General features: G+C 42.3%; 1 protein-coding gene across 2 annotated transcripts in view; it reads left to right on the top strand.

The window, feature by feature from the left end:
• The window catches only part of jmjd1cb (jumonji domain containing 1Cb), a 172,049-nt gene that overhangs the window by 132,463 nt on the left and 15,582 nt on the right, over nt 1-24,004 (top strand). The window contains exons 4-14 of one of the 2 annotated variants that reach the window (XM_049464843.1): nt 5,319-5,424; nt 7,856-7,980; nt 9,173-9,316; nt 9,834-9,875; nt 10,425-10,704; nt 12,072-13,789; nt 14,657-14,829; nt 15,766-17,906; nt 18,884-19,085; nt 21,222-21,436; nt 22,760-22,912. In XM_049464843.1, coding sequence (XP_049320800.1) covers nt 5,319-5,424; nt 7,856-7,980; nt 9,173-9,316; nt 9,834-9,875; nt 10,425-10,704; nt 12,072-13,789; nt 14,657-14,829; nt 15,766-17,906; nt 18,884-19,085; nt 21,222-21,436; nt 22,760-22,912 — 5,299 coding nt within the window. The remainder of the gene's footprint in view (nt 1-5,318; nt 5,425-7,855; nt 7,981-9,172; nt 9,317-9,833; nt 9,876-10,424; nt 10,705-12,071; nt 13,790-14,656; nt 14,830-15,765; nt 17,907-18,883; nt 19,086-21,221; nt 21,437-22,759; nt 22,913-24,004) is intronic. The other variant, XM_049464844.1, reaches the window with a different exon arrangement.

Below are 24,004 nucleotides of genomic sequence, written 5' to 3'. Positions count from 1 at the left end.
CAGGTAGATTATACAGTCTGATTACTGATACACTTATCTGCATCAGCTCAGTGTTTGAGCTAACGTAACCTGTATATATACTAATGACAATCCAAATATATTGTGTCTCGTTGTAAATTTCAGTTTCTGTTTCATCCTATTTGAACAGATTCCCATTCATTTAATTGCTAAACTCAATTTTGTCTAATTTGCCCAGAATATTAATTCCTGTTTTGTCCAATTTAAACAAAATCCATTTTTTATTCTCTTATTTTATCGATACCCAGTTCCCAATTTGTCTCATTTTAACAATATCCAATTGCTGTTTTATTCAATTTTAACAATATCTAGTTACCATATTATTACATTTTAATAAAATTAACACGTCTGTCTCACACACGTCATTTTGTTGAAAAAGGGAAGGAAACTGATTTTGTCTCTTTTTTGTCTGCTTTTAAGGAATTTTCTCATGATAGTAATTAATACAACTAATATCATTACTTATTAATCTAAAATGTGTGGAATTTTGAATGGAACTGGAGCATGCACACAGCACATTTACCTGTGTTAATTGAACACAATTACAGATAACTTAACACTTTAGTGTTAAACAAATGTTAACATTTGCCACTCATAGTGTTAATTTACCACTAATAGTATTAGATTAAAAAAGCTATTACCATTCACTTAATTAAAAAAAATAAATAAATCATGGCATTTGGGAGCTGTGGGAAACACTGGATTTAATACATGACAGACGCAGTATACAGTGTATATATCAGTGTGATGCAGCAGTAGCTGTGTCTGTTCTGTCTGTATTCAGTTCAGAACAGACTGTCTTTCATCCTTTCGCTGTTCATCCTGTCGTCTACCGAAACAAGACTTTTATTCACTCTTTAAACGTGACTTTAAAGCAGAGAGAGGCGTGGAGAGGCAGACAGGAGTGTAAGCTGATGTTGTTGTGAAGTGAGATGAAAGGCGCTTCTTACCCCCCTCCCACCACACCCCCTGTGTGTGGAAATATAGAAAGGCTTTAGGGGAGAAGCAGCACTTGCAGATTTCATTCTCTGACAACTGCTTGTTTAGAAGGTCTGTACAGGAAAGCAGGGAGAGAGAAAGTGCCCAGTGGAACCTGCAGCTCGATAAATAAATCATGTATTTCCCTCTGTGCCTCCAGGCCTAAAATAGAAACAGGAATGGAGGCGTTTGTGTGTGCGTATTTATGTGTGTGTGTGTGTGTTTTCTCAAAGGAACGGGAAGTGACACGCTATTCCGTTCAGGCTGAGCCCGCTGACGCTCAGTCGTTGCATCAGAGCAATTTGGTTACGAGTAACCACGGCTAACCTTGATGACCCAATGCTGCTCTATGGCTTCTCAGGAGCTCAACTCGTCACTGCAGTCGATCCTCTTCCTTTTTTATGGTTTCTCCTGACTGTTTTTGCCCAGATTTTGCAAGAAGCAGAAAAGCTCGCACTTCTCTAACGTGAATCACAGTGTGCTCCAGATTTCCAGCCTGATAGCGATAACTTTGCTCAGCAGCAATACACCACTGGTGACAGCCCTGCACCCACAGCTCTGCAGTCAGCAAGCCACTGACCACAGCACAGGGTTGTTATATCTGTGTCTGACTGTGTTTGTTAGTGGCTGAATGATGTGAAGATTTTGTCACTGGTGTCCTCTTGAAGGAGGTAATCATTCTGATAACATCAGATGATGTAATTCATATTTACCATATTTTTAGCACTATAAAGCACACCTAAATTCTTTTAATTTTTACAAAAAATGTGAGTGCGCCTTATGTATTAATGTTACCAGTCAGGTTATAAGGAGCAGTAAAGCCACTCCACTAAACTACAGCATTATAAAGGAGTTTCTCCAGCACTGAGGCTGGAGCAGTATTAGCATTAGCCGCTAACTGCAGTGCTAGCTCTTTTGCTGTTTAGAGATGAGTATATCGAACTGTAAAACAAGCTAGGTGTGACGAACCGTTAGCTGGTAGCGCCCTGGCTTACCAGAACAGTCAGGGTTCCTCAGTGTAGCGCTGTTGGTCAGCATTTACTAGCATTAAGCACTTCTAACCATGGCTAGCGCTGCTGCTAACCATGCTGTTAAAAATATTGGAAATCTAAGCTTACTGTAAATAAATGTAGACCCTTTAATCACCCAAATAAATGGTTTTCAGGAGCAAAATCTGAGTAGATTAATTTTTTTTTCAGATTACAGTTTTGCTTACTCAGGCTTGGACGAAATACACTGCTCACAAAATTAGAGCATTTCCTCTGGAGAACTTGCAGACTACACCAGAGATTACTAAAATTGTCCATATTCAGCATTGAATGTAACTGTTTGCTACTCAAGGCCTACACAAACCACCTAAAATCTTCAGCAGACCCCAAGAAGGTTTAACCAGTCTGATAATAATCCCAAAAATCTAAATTATTTGAAACCTTTCCATTTGGATCTACTTTTCCAGGGTAAATGATTAAATTTAATATAGTGTATAATAAGAAAAAAAGCTTCATATTGACTTAGCTGTGTCGGATATATTAGATCAATAAACAGGCTCAGTCTGCATCAGTAATTCTTAACTCTGGACCTACTTAACCACCAGTCCTGCACATTTTAGTGTTTACCTACCTCCCAACACTACTGATCCGAGAGCTAATTAAGAGCTAATGTTATGGTGTAGAAAACCACAAAAATGTGCAGACCAGAGGGTTCTCCAGGATCAGGGCTGGTTATTATTGATCTAAATTGTGATCCATCAATAATTGTGTGCTGCATCATGGGACAGAACCTAGTATCATGTCTCATGATGATTGCCACCTTTCATGGCATGTAGGGCATTCTACATTGAATGATGATGTGCATACACTCAGATAATTCATGTTATATTAAATTGTTTTCATAAGCACAAACAGTCCAGTGTTCACAGTTTTTACAGGATAACACCTTACAACTTGCACTGGTAAAACGGGTGTAAGCCTACACAGCATTGCGTGGTGTCACGCTGTTCTTGCAAGTGTTTTTCTGCCCACTTCATCAAAGTTAAATAGTGCAGTTAGCATCATGCCAAGCCCACAGTAGAGTAGTGTGATAGAGATGCTCCTATTCTTCCTATTTCTCCACTCACTCAGCGGATCATCATAATCTGATGCTGAAATAATTTGCTACACATTTATATTTAAAATGTCTTTATTAGCATTAATATTGATTGTCATGGTCAGTCAGTTGAGACATACCCTGGTTTGATCTCTCTGTGTTTGGGAAGCAAACCAGCATGATTCTTTCCATTCATCAGCCATGCTGTGTGTGAGTGCTTGTGTAAATAGGCTGAGTCTGCTTCTGTCAGGCTTCTGCCCCCCCGCCCTCCCTTTACTGGCCTCCTCCCACTCCTCATCACCAACAACAATTAATGGAAGTGGTGAGCGGATTTCCCTCTCACCCCGCCTGACCCCTGCCAACCACTCTCACACAAACACTCACACACACACCAGGCTGACTGCAGGCTCCTGTGAAGCGGAAACGTACTACAGAAGCGAGTGTGTGAAAGAGGTCGGAATCTGTAGATTGATTTGCCACTGAGGGGCCATTAGCTTTTCGGGTGCATAAACTGAAATGCCTGGACTTTCTGATTTGGAAATGTGTTTGTGTTTAAACAGAAATTCCACAGAGGTTCATAAGTTGACCTGTTGGAAAGTTTCTCGAGTCTTGTTGAAGAATATTTTTGAGCAATAATAATTTAGGGAAACCTGTGGAATTGGTCTTTGCAGCACAGCGGTGGATCGAAATTTCCTGCTCTCACTGCTGCCCTGAAGTGTCGCGAGACCCACCATTGATTGCATTGCATAGTGGTTGCGTGAGAATATCCAGCTTGCTCTTCATACCCTCATCTTCTGCATAACACACACTCATGGGAGACTCCTGAGCATTCCAATTAGCTCTTTTAGCATGTATATACATATAAATGCACTGCAGCCTTTAAAAGTCTATTGATTTTGTTTGTATTTTTTAGTCTGTTGCTTTATTTTTATTCTTTTCCCAATGGAAAACTATAAGCTCAACCCTCTTGACCCACTGATTCTCTTTAAAACTGTTGTTATTACTCTCTTGGATGGAGGGCATGGTTTTAGAGTTCATATTTATATAAAGTTTTGGCAGACAGTCTTACCCAAAATGAGAGATGGATAAAGTACAAAGAGGATTTCTGGCATAAGATAAATCCTACCTCGATTGAGTGCAAGTGTAGCTTGGGTCACAACGACTGCGCTATTTTATCTACAAATATATTAATAGAAAACACTAAGCATAGAGATATGTATTTTAACAATGGCAATTTTGACCAATATTGATGAACTTCTGAGAATGTTTACCTGATGACTGAAACTTCCCCAAGTTTAACAGTTGCTGTGTAGTTTGTTGGTTACTTATCCATAGGAAAGGATTTTATTTTTTGTCTTTAGTGAACATGCAGAGGGCAAAGCAAAGAAACAGTGGAATACTCATTTGTTAAAGACTATTGTCAGAATAATGCTAGCAGTGAAGGACAATAAGCAGTAAACAGCTGTTGGACTTTTGATTTTATTTTTTTAATTAAAGGTTGAAACAAGTGTAACTGAGTAATTGTTCTTGTCAGCAAACAATGAAAAATAAAAACTAAACGAGAGTCAAGTTCTTCAGTGAGAGGACCTTGAAATGATGGAAACTAGTGTGTGGAATTCAAACCGAGAGATTGAAAGAAGGGGGGAAAAAGGTGGTGTTCCTTCACATCAATCAGGGTCACTGTTGGGGTCAAGCAGTGAAGATAGGAGATGATGAGCCTGATGAGAGAATGGTGTGAGGGGAAAATCTTGACAATACATGAACTTCAATAATGCCCTACAATGTATTAAGATGAGTTAAGGATGTAGATCTTTCAGCAGCACAGACCAGGAGAGAGCTGTAAAGTTTCTGTTGGGCAATTGGTTGTTTCCCCAGGATGGATTCCCTTCTTCCTTTGGACCAGTCTGAGGAAGAAGATTACTACGCATTATTGCATTTTTCTTCCTGTTTGAAAACACCATTTTAGAAAGCTGGGAAGTAGACGCTGCCTGTTAGGAGTGTAAAAATATATTGATATATTAAAATATTATGATATTCCTGTACTGATAAAAAAATACTGCTCTCTTGGAGCTGCAGCCATGGTTTGCAATAAAAAACAATAAAACTGTTAAAATTCAATCTGTGAATTGAATGTTGTTGTCTTGTTCTAAATCGTGGTGGCATGCTCACATGTACCTCACACACACACACGTTGCTTGGATGCTAACTCGCTTTTGTCTGTTTGTCATGTCTCGCAGGATGAAGTGGACAGCTTGAGTCCTGTTCTCAGGGACAATCCACAGCTTCATGAAGAAGTGAAAGGCTGGGTGAAAGATCAGAAGGTGCAGGAAATTTTTATGCAAGGTAAGACTATCACAACACACGCTCCAGTAATTACGGTATGTTTTTGTTGGATCTTCTGATTGAGGAATTCTTTGTAACAAAGAGGCCGTCCGCATGTTTTCACTCGTTCCCTCCCCTGATAGGTTGTGGGTGTGGCGAGTATGTTTATGTGTGCTGTGCCCCTGAAGCTGCTTGACTGCTTAGCTGTACCTAACCTGCCTGCGCATGGGGAGCCTGTTCTGGTGGCTCTTGGCAAAAGGTCTTGTTTACAAGGTCCACAACAGCATTCCAGCCCCACAATTAGAGATAATTGTTGAACTTAGCAGCCAGCAGGGCATGGCAGAATGGAAAGAATCTCCCAGCCAAAGTTTTTGGTGGAGGGAGGGATGGATGGATGGATGGAGGGGGAAAATTGAGACGGTGAAAAGTAAAGTGTGGTTTTGTTCTGTGTTTGAGTCTGTGAATGTGGGGTGAGGGCTCTCACAGGAGTGTGTGTGTGTGTGTGTGTGTGTGTGTGTGTTCACGTGTATTATACGTGTGTGTGCTTGGTTTGCTGGCTTGGCAGAGGGCAGTGCAGAAGTATTGAGCAGTATTGAGAGAGAGAGAGAGAGAGAGAGAGAATGACCCGGCCTGCTGTAATGAGTTGCAGTGTTTGGGGATGGAGTTGGCAGACCGATGGTTCGCTCTGCGGCTAACGCGCCTTCATGACGGCGCTCATGACGGCCGCGGCCGAGCACAGGCCATTACTCAGGCATTTATAAGGCTGCGGTGGCAGCAAACTCCCCTTTTCATAACGTTATGGAAGCCTTGTGTGTTCCAGGTCTGAGCCTCTGAGGCAGAGACCTTCAGTCAGGCACTCAAGGACTAGCTTAGCTAACCCCTGCTCCTGCTCTCCCTCCTGGACTCAGACAGCTTTAATGTTTCTGCTTCTCGCGTGACTGAGCTCAGGCGTGCTGAGGAATAGAAGAGAGAAAAATGTGGACTGACTGGCGTTTCTCAGGAACTGGGTTAAAGGTTACATTTGTCTCGCATGTGATTCACATTACTAGTAAACTAAACAGAGTTTCTTTTAGGAAAGTTTTTTTTTTGCCTGTCAGCACTTCAAGGCATGATTGGTGTTTACTGGAGAAATGTGTAAAATTCCAGTCATGTGACAGTGTTAAAAATAAAGTGTTCAAAGCAAAGCAAAGTCATAGGAGAAATACACTTGTTTGATAGTTCTTCACACATAGCATTTACCCATCTCATTTAAAACATACTTGTTTCTTTATAGAAGCAAGGCTAGATCTGTGTGGTGAAAGATTAAAAAAAGGAGGAACCTGATGTAATAGGCTCGTACAGACTTCACCCTGTATGCATTACGTATTCTCAGATGACCTAAAATTAAAGGTCTTTGAGTTCAACAAGTTGATCAACATGTTCTTGTCAGGGCTTGGCTGCTCAGAACTATTTTGCATAAATAGTAGACCCCAAGCAAGTGTAAACACAGCAGAGACATACAGCTCTGGAAAACATTAAGTTTCTGAATCAGAGAAATCAGTTTATCTGATTTTGCTATTAATAGGTATATGCTTGTGTAAAATGAACATTGTTGTATTATTTTATAAACTAAACATTTTTTCCAAATTCTAAATAAAAATATTGTCATTTAGAGCATTTATTTGCAGAAAATGTGAAATGGCTGAAATAACAAAACAGATCTTCAAATTTGCAAAGAAAACAAGTTTATACTCATTAAGTTTTAAGAGTTCAGAAATCAGTATTTGGAGGAATAACCCTGGTTTTTAATCAGTTTTCATGTATCTTGGCATGTTCTCCTCCACCAGTCTTACACACTGCTTTTGGATAACTTTATGCCATTCCTGGTGCTAAAACTCAAGCAGTTTAGCTTGGTTTGATGGCTTGTGATCATCCATCTTCCTCTTAATTATATTCCAGAGGATTTAAATTTGGTAAAATCAAAGAAACTCATAATTTTTAAGTGGTCTTAAATTTTTAAGAGGTCTTATTATTTTTCCAGAGCTGTGTTTAGCGCAGATACAGATCTGAGATGCATTTGAGCCTAGAGTTTAGATTCTCTGCCTGAGCCTAAGTCTGACCAGATGCACAACCCGAATCACACAATGATAAGAAAATGTTATAATCACACAGCTCATTGAGTTAACAACAAGCTCCTCGCATGTCTTACACATTTTGGTGTTTTTTTCTGTTCAGAAAGTTCTCACTGTTCAGCTGATTAGCTGGATAATTTGTTTGGGGAGCAGGGTAAACACTAATAAGAATATTTATTTCTTTTATAATGATATATTTAGATATATCTATTAGAGGATGAAATTGAGTTAAATAAAATGTATTTGCTTCTGTGTTGTGTGTGTGTGTGTGGGTGTCACCTGAATGCTAACCGCTAATGCTTTTGTTCGCTTGCTTACTTTCCCACCTTTTCTTTCCCCAGGTCCCTATTCATTAAATGGATACCGCGTACGAGTTTACAGACAAGACTCAGCCACCCAGTGGTTCACAGGCATCATCACTCACCACGACCTCTTCAGCCGCACTATGGTCGTGATGAATGATCAGGTATTCAGCCACTTGGACCCTCTCTGTTACTATCAAACTCACTATTCCCATGAGACCAATTTTCTGCGGCACTTTATTATAAGGCCTGAGCTAACAAACTGAAACAGTGATACAACTGAGGGCCCATCCTCAATACTGTATTTTTATTGTTATTTTTTTACCATCTTTAATGCTTTTTGTGCTTTTATGTTCCAAAACCACTTAATTCAGTTCTACCCAGATTCCCATAATGTATCCAACCTTACATTATGCCTTTAAAACCTTTACAAAATAAAAACTCACAAATAAAGTTATTCACTTCTGAGAGGCCTGTCACTATAACTAGTACTGTTTGGACAAAATATTGTTTCAAAAAGAATTGCAGCAAATCATAATGATCATAATGACATTTATTCCAGTGGTCTCATAATATATAGATTGTAACATAAATACATAATAATACATGCAAATATTTTAAAATATTCTATGTAAATAGAAAATCATGAAAAAAGGTATATTTTTAAACAGAGTTGATGTACCGGCTCATTCATTTAATATAGGTGATCATTTATTCATTTAATAATTTCTTCTAGCTTGGAAAAACATAACTGACAAAATTGAGGTCAGCAAAATTGATTTTAGGACTGTATTATATTGAAAAAACACTGCAATTGCTATTTTTTGTTGTTCTGCTTTGTTTTTTTTTTTGTTTTTATATAAAAAATGATCCCACATGTCAAGATGTTGAGAAAAATGCAATCTTTGTATCAGTTATTGGAGTAAAATGAATAGTATTAGGTAGATGTAATTTATGTTAGATATTGTCATGCAAAATAAGAAAAGTGTGAATTATTTTGTGCATTTTTATGCAGCAAAATGTATTTATTGTCCTGCAATGTGACGGTGTGATATCGATCCTGAAACAATATATTGTGCACCCTTAATTCATATATAGGTTACCTATATAGAAGTATCTTCTCATCAAAATAGTATAAGCATATGAAACTATTAACATGCTAAATATGGTGAGATTCTCCTCATATTATAAAAAGACAAATGCTTGTTGTAACATAGATGCTTAATGTCCCATTTTAGCTCATTTTCTTAGTGTAGATTTGTATATATTTGCCAGGATTTTACATACTTTGGACCTGTGTGACCAGGCAAATCATTTTCTGTCGCATGCCTTAATGTTCATCTCTTCCATATGCAGGTACTAGAGCCTCAGAACGTAGACCCCTCTATGGTACAGATGACCTTTCTGGACGATGTGGTGCATTCTTTGCTAAAAGGAGAGAATATCGGTATCACATCCAGACGCAGGTCACGCTCTAGCCAGAACAGCAACACTGCCCACGTGAGTACTGCAACAGCTGCATAGAGACACACATTCACACACTTATATACACACACTGCCTGCCTGTCTGTCTGTCTGTGTTGTGAATATTGGTGATAAATATTCAGCATACATATTTTTTAAAGCTACTGTGTGTCCTCTGTGGAAATAGAATCTTTTTATTTGTATTAGTTGGTATTGTTTTTATCGTGCGTGTGCATTGCTGTGTGCATGTCAGTTTGTGCGTTTGTGTGTGTGTGTGTGTGTGTGTGTGCTGGCTGTTTGCTGCCTATGTGTGTGTAGCTAGCTTTTAAAGTAAAGTTCCTATGTGCTTAGAAGTCTTGTTTTTTTTCCTTTTTTGTAGCATTACTTTAAACGAAATAAAGCGTAGATCCTTGTAGAACAAATATATATCACTGGTCCCTTTTTTATTAACAAGACTTCTCTGTTCCACCTTGTTTTTGTTTGTTTTTTTTTCTGTTTTGTTTCTTCTCTTTTTTTTCCTGTTAAATTCATTAATTGGGGGATATGCAAGCAGACCACAGGAGGGAGACCAAGCGGCATCACAGCAAGCACTCAGGTACCGGGCCGCACCCCCCCTCTCAATAGCTCTAGAGCTGTATACTTAGAAACCTGCATATCCCTGTGTAACTCTGTAGATCTAGTAGCACTGTAACTTCTACCACTTTAGCACTGTTAGTTCTGTACCTCTGCAGTAGCTTTTTTAGCACAAATGAGATGAGTTTGTGGCAAGAGCTGTTCCACAAACTTGGCCTTAAGGTTAAATCACGGAGCAGAGAAGAGCCATAGGAACTCTCCTTTTAAGGCTAGTCCATTTTTTTGGATTAGGCTGTCTGTAGTCCAGCTGTTGACTGATGAGGAAGTGTTGAGATGAAGCTTTCTTTCATTTCCTTATATTCCTTGTGATGTATTTGGTATTGGTATTAGTGGTGCTAGTGGTTGTGGTATTTTGAACCCAGTGCTGGAATACAAAAAAAAAAGTGATGCACATTTGTCACAGTCTGGTGCCAAATCCTGTAAATCCAGTCTCCCTCATGGGTGACCTCCTGCGTCATTGTCGAATGTGTGTGTGTGTGTGTGTGTGTGTGTGTTTGCGTGCTGCCTGCAGGGTCATTACACACGCGCCCAGGCCAACAGTCCCAGACCAGTGATGAACTCGTCTGGCTCCACCCCTAAGCAGGGCTCTCAGGCCCAGCAGCAGCAATCTCAGCATGCTCAGCAGCAGCTATCCCAGCAGCACCAGCAACAGCAACAGCAGCAGCAGCAGCAGTCATCGCCGGGCCAGCAGCGTGGTTCCCGGTCATCCCGCAGGAAAGGTTCAGACAGCAGTGTCCCAGATGATGAAAAGATCAAGGAGGAGAAGATGGACACTGGAGGAGGAAAGGGAGGTAGTTACCCTTTCAAAACCTTAATCTAGAGTGTTGTTATATAAAGATCATACAATAAATATGCCATTTTATTTTACTAAGGTACAGGGGTTGGACAAGGAAACTAAAACACCTGTCATTTTAGTGTGGGAGGTTTCATGGCTAAATTGGAGCAGTCTGGTGGCCATCTTCATTATTTGCACATTGCACCAGCAAGAGCAGAGTGTGAAGGTTCAGTTATCAGGGTAAGAGCACAGTTGTGCTCAAAATATTGCAATGCACACAACATTATGGGTGACATACCAGAGTATCCAGGCCAAACAAGAGCCACTGTATCCAGGGTAATGTCAGCATACCACCAAGAAGGACCAACCACATCCAACAGGATTAACTGTGGACGCAAGAGGAAGCTGTCTGAAAGGGATGTTCGGGTGCTGACCCGGATTGTATCCAAAAAACATACAACCACGGCTGTCCAAATCACGGCAGAATTCAGTGTGTACCTCAACTGTCATATTTCCACCAGAACTGTCCGTCGAGACAATACATTTTTGTGGTCTAAAACCAGGTGTTTAAGTTTCACTGTCCAACCCCTTTACTTTACACTGCTTTTCAGTCATAGTCTATGCCTCTTCATTGACAACACACGCACTTGAAAGAGTTGAAAAAGTGCCATATGAGTGGCATGGTTACTTCAAGAATAACAGCAGTTGCACTCTTCTTTCCCCAGAAGCACCACATTATTCTTTATTCCATTATAGGGCAAATGCTGATGAGCAAATAATCACTAATTGCGTTCCCCCACTCAAGTGAATTAGAAATTCCACTCAGATTCATTGAATTTTCTGTTATTAGAAGATTTACTTCATACATTTAGTGTTAGAACTGGCTCACAAACTGGTTTCATGCTCTGTATCGGAGACTACAGAACCGTGCTCCAGCCAATACTATTAAGTCTGGATTTACTCCTAGTAAAACAAAAGCTTGCAGAGGAATCCAATAGTTGACCACTTCCAGGGCACATAATGCAAATCCACACCATCAGTTTGAGGGATGGGGTGTGTACAGTCGCTGCAGTGAAATGGACCTTTTAAGTGTGCACAACATAACCAGGAGCTCATCCGTCACTCGTCTAATGCAGCACTTAAGATTCAATCAGCATCTAACCCAAGTAGAGAGTGACCTCATCCTCTTGTTATAACCACTCATGAGAGCAGCACGCTTGAGCTCTCCACAGAGAGCCTTGTTTAAAAGACCTATTAGATCGCAGCTTCTCGTGCTCTGCTCTCGTGGGTGTTTCTAGTGGGTTTATGCAGCTTTCTGTCTTCAGGTGCTTAAGTTCCTGATCTTAGCAGACCAGTCTTACAGTTATCTCTCTTGCTTTGCAGATTTTTCTAGGAATAAATCAAAACAGATCATGAGCAAGCGGAGGAAAGCTGAGGAGGAGGAAAAAAAGAGCGGTCTAAAGCGGTTAAAGACTGAGGCTTCCGACCTGTCTGAGAGCAGCGACTCTGAGAACTCAAACAAGAGGCTTTTGGACTCATCATCTGAGCCAAGTTCAGAGAACGAGCTAAAGGTAAAAAGCGCTTTGAAGGCCAGCGAGGAAGACGAGGAGAAGCCCCAAGTCTGCAAGGTTCTTGAGGAACCAGCCGCCATCAGTAGGATTTCTCCCTGGGAGGAAATACAGTCAGTAGATAAGAGCAGCAGCAAGTTAGTGACCATGGAAGGGGTTCAGACAACGGAAAATGAGCGTCTGATTGAGAAAAGGTTGCCGGATGAAAGGCGGTCTCCTCTGCCCCCTTCCAGCCAGCCCCAGAGTTCAAGTCCTTCTGAAGTTCAAGGCTGCATTGTGGAAATGAAAAGCACTGTGAAAAATATGTCCAAGGACCATTATGGCACAGGGGCACCAAGGACGCAAACCCCCAAGTGTGTAATTGACATCACAGATGATGTTGCCACATCTCACCCAAGTTCCCGAGAAAGCTCAGAGGCTGTGTGTGCCCTGTTAGCCTCTCAAAAGTGTGAGGCCTACAGCTCTGAAACTGAAGAGTGCAGGAAGCCGGAGGCAGAGCCACAGCAGCTATTCCGAAGCTTGGGCAACAAGATCGAGTTTGCCCATTCTGAGGTCATCCGGCCAGTGACATCAGTCAGCGAGTCGGCAGCTGTGGCGGAGAGGGAGCGGGAGAAGGCACAGGCACAGGAGCAGTATGCCTCCATTGTGCCTTGCATTAAGAATACTGCATTAGCTGAGGAAATACGGAAGCCGCACAAGCTTAGCCCTTCACCCGACGTGGCTAAATCAAAATCCGACCCCTCGCCCGACACACTGAAGTCCCTGAAGCGCAACCCATCGCCTGATGCCATGAAGTCCAAAACCCATGGCGTCTTGGAAGCCCTGAAGCCGAAGCCAAACACATCCCCGGAGGTCTCGAGGCACAAATCAAGCCGGCACTCAGACATCCTTATTCCCTCAGTGGGACGGCCCATTTCCAAACAGGAGTCTGACTCCGCCCCCCGCTCCGGCTTTAAGCCCGTGCCGTCCACCAAGAGCCCGCTCATCATTGACAAGAACGAGCACTTCACTGTATACCGGGATCCGGCACTGGTGCGGCCAGAAACTGATAGCAATCACGTGGCTTACCTGCCCCCTCACTTGCACCCGCTTCATAGCTCCTCCCACGCCACCTGCCTGACGCCTGGCTCGCACCACCCCTCCCACCTTCTGCCCCCTACCTCCAATCTCAGCCCCCACCCGCACCCTTCGGTACATCACCCGTTGCTCCCCACTGTGTTGCCTGCAATGCCCCCTGCCTCTCTGCTGAGTGGCCACCCCCGTCTGGACTCGGGTGGCCTCAGCCACCTTGCCCTGGCTGCCCACCACCCACATCCCCACCAGCAGCAACAGCAATTCCTGCAGCAGCAGCCTCCTCCTCCTCCTCTGATGCCCCAGACACACGCCGGAGGCTCCTACAACCACCTGGGCCTCTACCCCATCATCTGGCAGTACCCCAATGGCACACACTCATACCCACCTGGGCTCGGCTTGCCGGGGTCAAAGTGGGTGCATCAGGAGAACGCTGTCAACTCAGAAGCCAGCCTACGAAGGGTAAGTCAGGTCTAAAATATCTACAGCTGTCAGAATCTTGACGCTAAATCCCAGCATAATCCGAGCATAATAAAGCAGTAGCCTGTGGTAGAGCATTTAGCCTATCAGTTAAAAATGGCTCCTTCCTGTCAATGTCAAGAGTGTTTCTTAGCCACACTGAAGGATCAAAATCTCAGCAGACTTTACAACAGTGAACAGGAATCTGGTTTGTAAGACTACTGTGCCACAGATCCGCCTTAATTAAAAGATTAAGGTCAGTGTCTATTAGGCTAATGGTAGATGTAGTGTTCCTGCATAGTATCCTCTTTTAAACGCTGTTTAAAACTATTAACGCTGTTTTAGATGTACTACTGTTAATCTTGCCTCTCTTCTCCTTACTAAGAAGGCTGTAGTGGTGCACACATGCTTTGCTATTAGAGCTCTGCAGGGTGCTTAGAGCATGCTTGCGAGCTGTGCTGTGCAGGCGAGGCAGGGAGCATGACTGAGAGAGCACTGACAGCCACTGGTTGTTAGGTTAGCTTGTTGAAACACAAGTCTCTTTTCCTTCCTTTGGCGCTCCCATGAGTTCACCCTGACAAACAATCCCCGCTTGACTCTAGCGCACAAAAGTGTGTATGTGCATGCGTCCATAGTGTCCAGACAGTTTGAGCCACAGTGACCAGACACTGCTTTAGCTGGTCATTTTGTGTAACCTGCTTGTGACTCAGGAGTCAGGAACACAAACGGGAATGACTAATAATGTGAGAAAGTCATTCGCACTCACACTGTCACTCTCCAGGGCGGCTTAGATTGATGGGTAGTGTCTGCATTGCCTTTAGCACATCATGACCCTGAATGCACGCATGTTTATATGTTCACGTCTTACAGAACACCCCCAGCCCCTGGCTCCATCAGCCCACCCCCGTGACCTCGGCCGATAGCCTGGGGATTCTGAGCCACGTCCCAGGTCGACCAGCCAGTGCCGAGACACATCGGCCCATCAAAATCAGCTCACACCCCAGCCCACCACTCTCCAAAACCTCTACAGATCACCATAAAGAGTAAGTGTACCATTTTTACATAAATGTATAACAGCTGTTCTTTACATTAGGTTCATTTACAGTGAAGCTTGAATCTTGTAGAAATTATATACAAAATAAACTACAAATACATTTGAGATGTCTAAACCCAGAACTATATAAGGTTACTCCTGCTTTTTCTGTTTTTCTAAGAATCTCAGGACAGTTCTTCTATGCAAACATAAAAAAGCAAGCAAACACAGAGTTGAACACACACACACACAGAGCTCTGGTTGTTAAAATACCTTGTGACCCGAGGTGGAACAAATGTGCAGTCATTCACTGATTGTGCTCATAACTGAACTATTCTCTTCCAGCTAAATATCGGAACTCAGTCACAGAAGCCTGACAGCCCCTCCCAAGTACAGTTTACCGGAAAGAACATCCCTTGCTCCCTCTTTATGTCTCTAGCTTTCCACCAGCTCTGATTGAGTTGCCAGCTTCTTTTATTTAAAGCGTGTTTTACTCTTTTAATTAGGCTTTCCGAGCTTGGCCTGCATGTTCAAAAATATCAGCAACGCTAACATAATGATATGGTCTATTTTAGAATGAGGGAAATGAAGAATGCAACTGGCAATGTTGCAATTTAGAGAAGTGAAAGGAATGGAGGCCTCTATTATATCAGGCCTGTAAGCAACAAATTTGATAGCCTTCCTGCTACAGAGTAGTATTTTTATGAAGTGGGAAGTGTCTAGAATCAGTTTCTTTTGTGCTATGGTTAGACATTTTTCAATTAAGATTTTTTTTTTATTACAGGTAGTCAACATGTAAAAAAAAAACTAACACATGCAATGTTTTACAGGTTGAAAACATTGCATGCTCAGAATCAGCTATGATTTTAAAATTAAATATGTGAACTTTAATCATCATGAAACTTTTAATAGTTTAATACACATGTTAATTTATTTTTGTCAACAGGGAGCTGGAGAGCAAGGTGTTTGTTGACCCCATGCGTGGCCTGGTGACGGCCCACTTAAAGCAAGAGCCAGACCGCAGTCGGACTCCTACCAGCAAAGACCTGCCACGTCTTTATATGGAGTCGACCCACCCTAAGCAGCAACAACAGCCTTCTCGTCTGCCTATGGACACACCTGACCGGTCCAGCAAGTACAAAGAGGAGAACCGGCGCATTTTGCAGGAGAGCAAAGATGTAGCTCCATTCACGGCCAAGATCCGGCCTGGTGAGCCTGAGCGTGAGCCTTATGCCCGAATCCCCTCACTTTCTAAAGGGCACGAAAAAGAGCCTGAGCATCCGCCCTCCGAGCTTTACAAGTATAAGCACTCTGGAGCGCAGTCCCTTCCCCAGAGCAACTATTTCACCACCTTGTCTAACAGCGTGGTGAATGAGCCCCCTCGCCTGTACCCCTCCAAAGAGCTTAACTCCCTGTTTGAAAAGGCACCTGCTTCCTCCAGCCCTCTAGGCTCCTACAGCAGCGCAAAGTCCCTGTCCAAGCCTCCCCCACTCATCAAGCACCAGCCAGAGGGTGAGGGCCTGGTGGGAAAGATTAGTGAACAGCTCAGCCAGCAGGTGGCCATGCACTCACATAGTACCTCAGTAGTGGCAGCAGCTGGCGACCGTCGCAGCCCTGCCGTCTCGCCCTCGGGCCAACTCAGGAGCATGCCCGCCCTGCACCGGGCACCCGTCTTTCACCCACCCACCCAGCAGACGCTGGACCGCAAGGAGACTGGGTATGGCCGCCTCTCACCTCCCACACTCACACCCATCCAGCCTGTTAGCACGGCAGCAGGGAAGGCATCTGAACAGCAAAAGCCGCCAACCCTGCTGCCTGAGCTCAGGGAGGTGAAGGGTGGGGTCGAACAGGGTGAGCCATGGAGGCCCGGCTCTGATCCTCAGGCCCAGTGGCATCAGGACAAGAGCAGAGGGAAACCACAGGCAGCTGTGGCGTCTGTCATCGTCCGCCCATCCACATGTATCAAGTATGATGGCTCACCAGGGCCTAAACCTGCCAACAAGGAAGTGACCGGTGGCAGGCCGTCGCCCTCGGGCAAGAACCCTGGACAGATAGACAGCCCCAAACCGGTTGAGGCCAGGGACAGCGTGAGGATCATCCAGTCCAACGCGAATATGGAAGATGTATTCTCGCAGTATAGGCAGAATTTCATTCGAGCTTCTCAAGGTGGTTTTCCCAGCTCTGTGGTGGCCGTTAATTCTGTGTGCAATAGTAGAACTGATATAACCCCTTCCACCACCACTTTCAGTGTGCTGAGTCGAGGCACACCTGAGCCACCCCATTCTAGCTTGAGCACCCCTAGCAGCAGCAGCACTAGCATTAGCACTAGCAGAATAGAGAATTCCACGTCCAAATGCAGGACACCCACTGGTCCAGAGCTCCAAGAAGGTGGATCCAGAACAACCTCTCCTGGAACCTTGGTGCCTCAGGCTTCTCAGGCTTACTCGGGTAGCTTCATGCACCCCAAGAAGCACAAAGCGGCTTTAGCTGCTGCCCATTCCCGTGGCTCCAGCAGTGCCTCCGAGAGTGAGAGCAGTGGCCGATCCACTCAGGATTCACCCACCATTGCGGTCCAGGAGAACTCCAGCAGCAAAGCTAGTCCCCTTCCCAACGGTCAACCGCCGCCCATGAGCCAAGCCCCCTTCCACAAACTGAAGAAAGCGTGGCTCACTCGTCACTCAGAGGAAGACCGAAACACAAACAAAGCAGAGAAGACAAGCGTAAGCTCAGTCTCTGAAATTATCAAGCCATGCTCGGTCAACCTAATAGCATCCACCTCCAGCGAAGCGGATTTAGGCAAGGACAGCAAAGATTCCCAGGACAGCAAGACTTCCCAGGAAGACAGGAAGTCGAGACGAGGCACAGCCAAGCGGGCGTACGAGTCGGGTTCAGACAGTGCTGAAGACTCGGATGCCAGCGACAGCAGGCTGGAGCAGAGGACTAAGCGGCAGCCCAAGCCTACATACAAGAAGAAGCAGAACGACATGCAGAAACGGAAAGGGGACGACAAGGAAGAGGACGATGTCAAGCCCAACGGTATTTTCAGGAGCGCTAAGGAGAAAACCAAACTCAAGCTTGCCAGCAGCAGTAAGTTATTCCTGTTTCTTTTCTTGGTTTTCCACTTTTTTCTTGTCCTTTCTGTAAAATGCGGGTATTTTTATGACCTGTGCTTTTTTCAGAACACATCAAATCCTTCTTTCAGCTCGCCATAACTCTACCCTGGCTGTACATTACAGAGGCCTCATTATAGCTTTTGGAATGTTTTCATGTCTTTGACACCCTGGATATGGGATACTTAATGCTGAGGTTATTGGTTCTTAAAGAGAAAGGTATTGCATGGCAGCAAGAGAAGTGGGGTTCAAGCGGGATGGGGGGTTGGGGGCGTGTACACACATCTGGACTGCAGCTGTGTGGGTTTCAAAGTCGTGGTTGGAATGTTCAACTTTAATGTGAAGTATCTTGCCAGGACATGTTAAGAGCTTTTAGCAGGCCTCTCAGATTATCGTTACATGCCGAAAGAAGCCTCCCTGTAACTGAATATACGTTCTAATGCACAAGGTCACACTGAATTGTCAGGTTTCATAGCTATGGTCATAATATGAAGCTGGTGGAGCTCTTGTTTTTTGTGACAGAATGGTGAAGATTCCGCTTCTTAGCAGTCACTTAGAACCTCACTGGCGTTCCATCTGGTCATGTTTTCATAAGGTGTTTAATATCGCACATCAGTCATTACTACAGCACAGCCCTGTAACCCAATAGCTGAAAAACATTCAGCGAAAAAAGTAAGCGGTTGTAAATGCTTTTAATAGGGTACAGTTCTGAATCTTTTTGCTTGCTGAGACTTGCTTGAGGAACCAGTCAACTGAAAATTTGCCAGTTTGTTTGCCAGGACAAAATGGTTGGTTACAGTCCTTTCACTAGACCAAGCTGTTGTTATTTTTTTTCTTTTTCTTTTTTATGAATTGCAAACTGTAGATGAAAAGATCACAGTTTGATTGTAGTTGTTGCTGTGCTGCATAATCCATTAATGCTTTTGTATTTGCTGTGTGTGTGTGTGTGTTCAGATGGTATCCCTCGCTCTGTGCTGAAAGACTGGAGGAAGGTGAAGAAGTTGAAACAGACGGGCGAGTCGTTCCTCCAGGATGACGCTTGTTCTGAGATTGGGCCGAATCTTCAGAAGTGCCGCGAGTGTCGCTCCATTCGCACCAAGAAAGGAGAAGAGTCCACTCATTCGCCGGTCTTCTGTCGCTTCTACTATTTCCGCCGGTGAGAGAGACAGACGCAAGAAATGACAGACATATGCCATTGTTGCCATGGAAACTAGTGTTGCTAATGCAGAAAGCTTAATGTTGCATGCTTTAGGACTCAGTTGGGAAATATGCATTGTAGTGTATTGTCTATAGAAAATACTCAGAAGTAGATTTATGTACATTACATATAAATACATGATAAAAAAATATAACTAGTATTGCTTGTATCAAAGAATGTGGAGCCTCCTGCCTTAATGTGGCCGTGGCATGGACAATTGTAGCCAGATGTCGCTGGTCATGATCATTACTACCCAGTGTGCTGTCCACTGTGGGTGATAATGCCCTCTAATAAGTTGTGTTGTCAGTACATACATGACCCTGTGATTTAAAAAATGTTAAACGCTGGCGCCCACTATCAGGCGTCGCTTGAACTTCAATAATGCATGATGCCTTGCCATGAGCATGTTGGCCAGTGTTTAGTAAAGAAACCTAGATCAAATTAGATACATTTTGTTCAGTATTTCAAAAATTCTGTGAACTTGAAGTGAAAAAACATGCTAACTAACATTCTGAAGTTTTCTTTAACATATATATTTTTTTATCTTAGCTAAAACACAAGTGGTGCTTTGTTCTTAGGTTCTGTACTAGACTAGGAAGCCAGTGTAGCAATGAGGCTAATGTAGCTATAAATGCATATGTACCTGAGTGTACACTGGGCAAGCTGCACATCACAGAATCCCTTCAAACCATTTAAGGATAAATAATTTCAAGCAGATTTTTGCTTTCTGATAGTATATATGACTCGTGCATATATTATACAGTGTATAGACACAATACACAGTGTGAAATTGCACAAGCAATCGTTTATCTCCATTTAAAATCCATCTCATCACAACACAGCCTCAATATCAGCCAGCTTGTCAGTAAAAGTTGCATCAGATCAGAAGTAAGGTCTTGTCCACAGGTTAGAGAAAGCTTGTTAGAGCCAGAGAAGCTGCTGTCCTGCTGCTTGTGCTGAAACATGGCTGCAGTGGCCTGGTTTAGCCCAGATTGGAAGACAACGCTTCCATTTTCTGGATATATTCATTTTTTTTTTTTCTGTCTCATCACTGAAGCGCTCCTGTTAGTCTTTAATCCTCTAACAGGAGCCTGAGCGTAGGGGAAATCTGCCAAAGAGGATTTTCTCCTGTGCTTAATCGTACTCGATGGCAGCCAGGCCGCCAAAGCTCACCATGTTGCAGCACTAACATTACTCCAGATTACAGGAATTTGGTCTGGTGTTCATCATTCATTCGTTTAGATTTTATTTTTATAAGGTTATTCGGCTGCCGGCCTGCACAGATATGGCAAGATTAGGAAAGACAAGTGGTTTAATATAGATCATTTTTACCAAGTTTTTATTTTCATAATAATTTTTGAATAATGAATATTGTTACAAAAGTTTGTTTTGTTTATGAAATTATAAGATGAACATCACTTAAGGCAGAGAAGACGTACATACCAATTTACTTAACAAAATTGTCGTCAGGTTTATATACAGCTCTAAAAAAAAAAAGGGACCACTACAGTTTCTGAATCAGTTTCTCTGATTTTGCTATTTATAGGTATATGTTTGAGTAAAATAAACATTGTTGTTTTATTCTATAAACTACAGACAACATTTCTCCCAAATTCCAAATAAAATATTGTCATTTAGTGCATTTATTTGCAGAAAATGAGAAATGACTAAAATAACAAAAAGAGCTTTCAAATTTCAAATAATGCAAAGAAAACAAGTTCATATTATAAAGTTTTAAGAATTTAGAAATCAATATTGGGTGGAATAACCCTGGTTTTTAATCAAAGTTCTCATGCATTCTGTCTTGTTCTCCTCCACCAGTCTTACACACTGCTTTTGGATCATTTTAAGCAGTTCAGTTTGGTTTGATGGTTTGTGATCATCCACCTTCCTCTTGATTATATTTCAGAGGTTTTCAATTTGGTAAAATCAAAGAAACTCATCATTTTCAAGTGGTCTCGTATTTTTTCCCTAGCTGTTTATTGTTAAATATCAGAGCTGCTTTACGAGAAAGATATGAACTCTAACTGAACTCTCTCTTTCTCCCTTTCTTCCCTGTCCTCGCTCTCTCTCATGCCAATTCTTTCCCTGCAGTCTTTCCTATAGTAAGAATGGAGTGATCAGGATTGATGGCTTCTCTTCCCCTGACCAGCATGATGAGGAGGCACTGAGTCTCTGGGCTCCTGATACAAGTGAGGAAAACGATCTGGACCTGGAGACGTCCAAATACATCCTCAGTTACATTGGAGACAAGTTCTGCCAGCTGGTTATGAGCGAGAGCACTGCGGCCACGTGGATCAAGAAAGACGGTAAATGAACATAACATATCTGATGTGTCCTCTATGCATGATCACTGACTTTAGCCTTATTTCGACATGATTCATTTTACATGATGGTAATGTATTTATTACTAGAGGTTTTCAGTCATTTTAGTCCCGTCCAAATACTAATTTTCCCCAGTGTGCAGTCACTTAAAGTAATATTTAGTTTTGCCATACATGGCAGAACTCCTTCTTTGGCAAACCTCAGGTGTTGTCAGAAATACAACACTCAATCCAGAAAACGAACCACAGAAAGACTTCTCAGAAGGCACCACACTAAAGACAGCTTTGTTGAGTAAATATAGTGTAGTGTAGCCTATAGTCCACATACAGGTTATGAACATTTAGCTGCTGATTTTCTATATAAAAGTGTATTTTTAGAATATGTGGGTTGTTACATTGGTTTTCATCATGTTTTTCGAAGGTGACAGCAGTGTATAAATGAGGTAGCCAGTCCCATCTCAGTTCTTCAGATTTCTTATCCTGTACAATCATACATTATATATCCTGGAGTAAAATACATTTCCACAGATTTTTCTAAGACCTCTTAATCTCTCTGAGACACTACTATTACACACTATTTATGGTGGAGTAGTTTACCAAAAAAGAAAAGACAATCATATGTGTCCAGTATTTGTGTTTGTCTAGGTTTTATATTAACATTAAATATATATACACTAATCATAAAAAGGTAGTTGTAACAAGAAGTGTTGCAATACTTTTTCTAAAAAAGAAAAATGTCAGGGTTACCTCCTGGAACAATGATTAAAAATGTTAAACTCTAAGTAATTTTTATTGGAGCTCTCAGTCATTATAGCAGCAGTATGTGCATGAGCATTGTCCTGTTGGAATAGTGGACTGCAATGTGTGTTCATATGAGATGCCGCCATTGGTGGTTGGTTGCTTAGTAACGTGACATTGGGCTGTCAAAGTGTCTGTAATGAAAATTAAAGGATTAGAAACATCTGGCATGTTGCCCTACACATGCATTATACTTATGTATGTGTAACTAAAATTTGCCCAGTCTAAAATTTTTTAAATCATTTATTGTTTCTGGTAACCTTTATCTTCCTTCTAAAAAAGCACTGAAACACTTCTGGGTGCAACATTTTTGATGAGTGTATTTACAATACTACATTTTAGTAAGTTTTCATATTATTTTTTGTAGTAATCCCTTTTTTAAGTGTTCTGAGAAGTCTTCTAGAGTCAAGAAGCAGGAACAGTCCTGTCTCTCTGTCTGTTGTCTTGAACAGCAGCAGTCTGTCTTGTAAATGTCCGTTTCATCCAAGTCTTGTTTGCATTGCCTTGCAGCCAAGATAGCGTGGAAGCGGGCAGTGAGGGGAGTGAGGGAGAGCTGTGATGCATGCGAAGCCACACTGTTCAACATCCACTGGGTCTGCCAGAAATGCGGATTTGTGGTGTGCTTGGACTGCTACAAGGCGAAGGAGAGGAAGAGTTCCAAAGGTCAGTGTCCATTTTGATAATTTTGTTTTTAAATTTGGGTAGGGCCATCGTGCTACTGTGCCCAGCTCTCTGTACCCAGGACTCTGCCTGCTGGGCCTCGGTTGTGGGCTGGTTGCCATTCTGGAGGTTTGACAGTGACAGTGCCACACAGCTCAGAGCTTATTACGATGACGCAGTGCAAGGTGTGTCGTACTGAAGACAAACTGGCAACCACACCACTATCAGTCTGCTGCCAAACAGAGTTTTCCTTTTATCATGAACACTGTTTATTGCCTAATATATGCTTATGTCTGAGGTTTGCCTTATGTGGATGTGATTTGCTTCTATGATGTGTGCCATATTGTATTGTACACAATAATTACGGCAACATTGTGAACGATATTAAACCCTGAAATATTATGTCATATCACACACCCCTAATTATCACATCAGGGTACTCCGTTTTTGCAGTTTTTAGCAAAAGAAAAATGTACATGGCTCACATTTCCTATTATAAGTCTACTACAGACAGATTATATCTGTCCAGTATCATTCATTTTACTTTAATCCTGGATATATGGAGATATTTGGAGTGCATTATTATTATTATTATTATTATTATTATTATTATTATTATTATTATTATTATCATGACATTCTGGATCATCTTAAAAATACATATTATATTTTTTAAATATCTCAGTTAGAGGGTGTGCCATATCATATCATATGCAGTAATAAAATGCAATTTTCAATTTTCAGTACTGCAAGTAAACAAAAGGGTAGCAATAAATAGCAACATACCAGAACGTAGAGCCAAAACCAGAGTCGGTACACAGTTAGTCAAGAAGCAGTAAAAGGGATAAGGCAAGAGAGTAGTCAAAGAGAAAAGCAAGGTCGGTAACTAAAGATCCACAACAAAACTAGAGGGCTAGGCAAGAGAGAAAACAGAGAGCAGAAAAGGGTTGATAATAAGAATGAAAGAAAGCGTGTCGTAACAGAGGTAGAGAAGTAGATAATACTCTGCGTAGAGCAAAGGAAACAGAGGGTTATTTATACAGGTGAACACGGGTGTGGGAAATGGAAATCAGGATAAGGCTGAACGCTGCAGAG

The sequence above is a fragment of the Astyanax mexicanus genome, chromosome 15 (assembly GCF_023375975.1).
Source record: "Astyanax mexicanus isolate ESR-SI-001 chromosome 15, AstMex3_surface, whole genome shotgun sequence".
Classification (NCBI taxonomy): Eukaryota; Metazoa; Chordata; class Actinopteri; order Characiformes; family Acestrorhamphidae; genus Astyanax; species Astyanax mexicanus.
This window is presented reverse-complemented; position numbering and strand designations above follow the sequence as displayed.